This window comes from Lactuca sativa, chromosome 8 (assembly GCF_002870075.4).
Source record: "Lactuca sativa cultivar Salinas chromosome 8, Lsat_Salinas_v11, whole genome shotgun sequence".
In the NCBI taxonomy this organism is placed as follows: domain Eukaryota; kingdom Viridiplantae; phylum Streptophyta; class Magnoliopsida; order Asterales; family Asteraceae; genus Lactuca; species Lactuca sativa.
The window spans coordinates 55,786,857-55,792,316 of NC_056630.2; the positions used below are offsets into that span (position 1 = coordinate 55,786,857).

The 5,460-nt window shown below is 34.2% G+C and overlaps 1 protein-coding gene across 1 annotated transcript; it reads right to left on the bottom strand.

Moving 5' to 3' along the window:
• Positions 1-2,959: 2,959 nt before the first annotated feature.
• Positions 2,960-4,848, bottom strand: LOC111916846 (ACD11 homolog protein). The gene is made up of 5 exons (XM_023912501.3): positions 4,667-4,848; positions 4,330-4,552; positions 3,914-4,086; positions 3,416-3,561; positions 2,960-3,308 (listed from the first exon to the last, which is right to left on the bottom strand). The coding sequence occupies exons 1-5, from the start codon at positions 4,708-4,710 to the stop codon at positions 3,202-3,204; spliced, it is 693 nt and encodes a 230-aa protein (XP_023768269.1). The 5' UTR covers positions 4,711-4,848; the 3' UTR covers positions 2,960-3,201.
• Between the last annotated feature and the right edge of the window lie 612 nt (positions 4,849-5,460).

Here is a 5,460-nt window from a genome sequence, read left to right on the forward strand (position 1 = left end):
TTGAGCCTTGCATGCACGTAAAGTTGGAAACTTTACGTGTGAATTTGGCCCTAGGAGTCCAGATTTTTGTATTGGAAGCAATGGAGTGGCCTGTGATCGTCTGAATGAAGATGTCACGTTTGGACTCGGCGAGTTGGAAGAACAACTCGGCAAGTCTGTTGAAGATGGCCTTGGACTCGGTGAGTCTGTTCTTGGACTCGGCGAGTTTGGTCGTGGAACCCTAGCCTTTTGAGTTAAGCCATGCATCGGTGAGTTGAGGGACAACTCAGTGAGTTGAGCAGGATGGGGCTCGAAGATTGTTGGACTCGACGAGTCTTGGGGTGACTCAGCGAGTTGAGTTGTGATTGGGAGTTTCTTAGTATAGGAACTCAACGAGTCAACGGGTTGACTCGGCGAGTAGGGTCAACCAGGAAGGTTGACTTTGACTGAGGACTTTGACTTGGACCAAGGGTTGACCAGTTTGACTTCTAAGGGTATTTTGGTAATTATTGGTGTTTATTGGATTTGGTTATTTGGCAATGTTTAGTGGTGAAGTTCGTGCTGGTGGTCGGAGCAGCATGATTTTATTTCTTCAAGTCGGCAGTTGCATGTGAGTTATCCTCACTATATCGACAGGGTCTAAGGCACCAAGGTTGGCCCTTTATCGAATGGGAAGTCGGGTAGTTGTTGTTATGTTATTGCTTTGCTATGTCTGCATCCTGGTAATTAGGATGGTATATGTTAGGGACCTGGTTAAGGTCGGTATCCTGGTAATTAGGATGGTATATGTTAGGGACCTGGTTAAGGTCGGTATCTTGGTAGTTAGGATGGTATATGTTAGTGACCGGTCGTTTGGTATCCTGGTGAGGATGTTGCTATGTTATGTGATCTGCTAGATCGGTTGATTAGTTGTGAATTGCTATATGATTATATGTTTATGTGCACATGGTTGTTGGACTGGGGTTGGGTTGAGGCGGGTCCTGCTTTGTGCTGTAGGCGAACATACCCAGGGCGAACCGGTTAGACGGAAGGCCCGGTGAGCGGTCCGGATAGGCTGAAGACCCCAAGAGGGCGGACCAGACGTGCTGAGGCTCGGAGAGTGGACCTGAAGGCCCGGTGCGGGCGAACCAGTCACACTGTAGACTCGTAGGGAGAGTGGACCAGGTGGACTGAAGGCCCGGTGCGGGCGGACCAGCCACACTGTAGACTCGATATGCATGGTTGTTCTGTTTATGATATGATATGTGTATGGTATTTTGGGGGTAAATCACTAAGCTTTCGGGCTTACAGTTTCAGTGTATTGTTTCAAGTACTTCATGAGATCGTGGCAAGGCGAAATCGTGATCGTACCGCTCCTCAGTTTTATGTTGATGGTTCTGGGATACTCTGATAATAAATTCTATTAAAACCTTTTTGTAATAACTTAATGAATATGGGTTGTTTTTGAAAAGTTTAAATTGGCTGTAAATTTTCACAGTGTTACAAAACAAAATAAACATACACCCATATAAGGGCCAAGATTCAAAATAAGGATCTTAATGTTAAAGGTTCAGTGCTTATGTTTGAAAGAAGATTTGAACTTGCAACCTCCATAAACACCCCCTAATGCCTTAACCATCTAAGCCAACTACAACTTGTGTTGTTATCTCGCTAACCATATATATATATATATATATATATATATATATATATATATATATATATATATATATATATATATATATATATATATATAATTTTCTAAAAAAATTACAATACTGAATTTTTTTTAGGGGTATCCCGGGATACCCCGAAATTTATTGTGGATCCACCCATGGTTTGGGTGGAGTAGTTGGTATCCGACTTATTGACACAAATATTATACACACTAGGTGTGAGACCCATGTATTACATGAGTTTCTTTAAAAAAAAATAAATATAAAATTTTAACAATTTGATATTTTTAAATTTATAAGAAAAATGAGAATTTTTTTGAATTATTAAAATTAATGAGGCTTTAATGTATTGAATACATTACATATATAAACCCTTTCTAATAAATACTTTACATATATATTACTTTACATATTAAATGTGGAATTTTAATTTAATAAAATGAAAAATACAATAAAATGACAAGTGGAAAATAGAAAATTTTAAAAATTCTAGAAAATATCATGTGTCTAAATGAAGGAGAAGAGGACATGTGGCAAAAAAACCTTCATTTATTATAGTAGATTATATCAAAACATAAGCATACACATATCATTTTCAAACCCACTACTAGAGTTATATATATATATATATATATATATATATATATATATATATATATATATATATATATATATATATATATATATATATTCAAATTTTCATACATAAAAAGCGTTAGTATGTAAATTAGTCTTATATACATTGTTATATGCATAACTAAATGCATAGTGACATAAAAAATTGTGTTTAACTGGATTGGTTAGTATGTAAAAGCAGTTAATATGTTAGAACAAAACATTTTTATATACAAAATAGTTAGCATCTACCAAATAAGTTCAACAATTCTTACATTCATATGTTCCAAAAGCCGATCTTTAATATTCGATATTGCAACCGACGAAAAACAAGTCCATAAAACACACTCCATTTCAAGTTTTATTAAAATTGGCATAAATGTCTTACATGTTACATGTGATCTACATACATAGACTTAATTTTCAACCTCAACCCACCCACCATTCAAATTATGTATGTAAATGTTAATATGTAAGATATAACAATCAAAGAATATATCAAAACTCAACAAAGGTTTATGTTTAACATACTATACTCCTTGTCACATGGGCCAAATCTATACCCCTTTGCATTGTAAATTATGTCATGGTTGTTACTATATTACTATGCAAAGGTTTATGTTTCAAATTTATAATGATTCGACTTTATTAACTATATTACCCATTATTACTCGAAAATTCCAACCACCAAATTATTAGAAAACGGGATGTGACACAACTATACATAAATTCAAGAAAAAAAAATACCAAAACAACATGTACATAAATCTCCAATAGTGCCAATGGTAATATAAAAACTAAGCTAATTCTAACACAATTCACCTAATTGTAACAAAGAATGGCCAATATACAAAAAGAATAGGAACAAACACACCTTGACACCATAACATAACATAGATGACTTCCATGGAAAAAAAATTGTGAACAACTTTTGGCTTTGTAAAATAAAATATCACCAATCCAAAGTGATTCCCCTTGAAGTGTAGAGATTATCAATGTAATTTATAACCGGAAGCGAAGCCTTTATATACCTTCTCATTTCACTTTCTGCTGATTCATCTGTGATATATGACGCGACACCAGTTAAATGTTTATTTATGCAACAATGTTATATGTTTATTATTTACCAAATTATGCATAATTGGGAAGTAGAATTTACAACTTACCACTTTCATTTAGATTTAACAAGAGTTGATCTCTTGTTGGAAGAGCACACATTCCAGCTGAAACTGCAGTTCTAACCGCCCATGTGTGATATGGAGCACACACTTGTTTGTAAGCCTCTGAAGCCGCTTCTTTCAATGAGTAATCACTAAAAGATTTCAAAAACATTTTAACATTATTAGAATAAATACAACATTAATCTTAAATGACAAAGTTCCATATGTTGCATTTGTTACATGAGACATAACTTGATAAACTTTTCTAGACAATTTTTGAATATTTAACTATTGGGACAAAATTTTTCAACTTTTGTCGATTAAAAGACATGACATAATACTGTTGTTTTAGTGACATCACATGACATGATATTGTTTCTATATGTGATGACAAAAGATTGAAGCTTTTGTATCGTATATGAGAAAAGACAACTTTTGTCAATTGATGTATATGAGGAAAGATTGAAGTTTTTGTAATTGATGTATATGAGGAAAGATACGTACTCTGTTGACAAGAAATTCTGAAACAATTCTCTGATAAGATCTAGACCTTGCCTAACTCTTCGAAGCTTTCGAGTAAGGCTCTCAGCTGATTGCACGGTGTCACTTTTAACATCGTAATCAATTACTTTACTTAAAGTGCCATAAAGACTTGCTGCTTCAGAAAGATCACGCACCTGATGACCATAATCAACATTGAAATTAGGGTTTTTTCATGCATTGAATGATTGAATGAACCCTAGAGTTCAATAGATTCAAATTCGGTAAACTATTTCTCGAATTACTTTCAGAAACTTCCTATTTATCACCGATTTTTATGTTTGACTAATTATAGTTCATTGATTTGACATGAAAACGTTCATTTTTCCTGAAAATAGAAAAGCTTGTAATGAATTCGATGAACAAAGCCAAAAAGGTACCTTGGAGGTGTATTCCATCTCGGCAAATTTGAAAGCGATGCCAAGCGAACCAAATAGAACAGAGACCAAAGAACACGCATCACAAAAGGGCTTCAAACGCAGCTCGATGGAAACCCCATTATCCTTTTTAATTAAATCCGATAGTTCCTCAAATGCATCTGAAATCAAAGAAAGAGCTGTTCCTGTTTCAGCATCTTCGAATTCGTCGTCATCAAAACCCATCCTGTTGATCATAATACATCACAAGTCAACATAAGAAACAAAAAGCACAGTTTTCCCGATCATCGATCGTGAAAACGAAATCAAACCATGAAAAGGAAATTAACGAAGCACTTACTTCTCTGTGTCAATGTTCGAGGTGAAGTACGAAAAGATATCCATGGATTTCGTGTGTGATTTTGATTAATTTGCAGCTTTGCGTGTAAAGTCTACGATTGATGAATTTGAAGGAAAGTGGGAAGGGGTATTTGAAGGTGGCCGGTGACTACTTTTGGCGCCGGCCAGAATATGTGAGCTGGGAAAGTCCATGGGAAACTTCGATTATATTCCATAATTATTGGAATGTTTCATTAATGGTCCTTTTATATTTGGTGAACTACAAAATAAGACCCATATTTTTAAAAGTAACAACAAAATGGTCGCTTAATTAGTTAAATGTTACTCCATAAGTTCAGAAGAAAACAAGACCTCTTTACTTGCAAGGGTTAATGTCATAAAATGACAACGCATAGCATGCAATTTGTTTTTTAGATTGCTTATCTATTAATTGTAATTAAAGGTCATTAAACTTTTTTTATTATTATTAAACCATTAAAGTGTGTTTCAACCGGATAACTCTGTCATATCAGATGTCACAATGGATGCAATGTCAACGTCTCAAACAGAACTAAACAAAAAAGTGCCATGTTAAATTTCATAATACACACCACATATCATTTAATACTAGTTTATCTGGTTGAAATCTACCACAATTGTGTAATGAACTCAAATGAAGGTTACTTGCTTATCAAATACATTAAAAACATAAGTGACCTCAAAAGAAATAAATATATCTATTATTGATTATCATTTTATGACATTAAGCTTATTTTTAATTGTCTAAGCAAAAGACGAGAAATGAGTTTCATTTGT

Coding starts and splice junctions, on each gene's coding strand:
- LOC111916846 (XM_023912501.3), bottom strand. CDS start 4,710: ATGGATATCTTTTCGTACTTCACCTCGAACATTGACACAGAGAA. Junction 4,553..4,666: donor TCGAACATTGACACAGAGAA/GTAAGTGCTTCG, acceptor TATGATCAACAG/GATGGGTTTTGATGACGACG. Junction 4,087..4,329: donor AGATGGAATACACCTCCAAG/GTACCTTTTTGG, acceptor TATGGTCATCAG/GTGCGTGATCTTTCTGAAGC.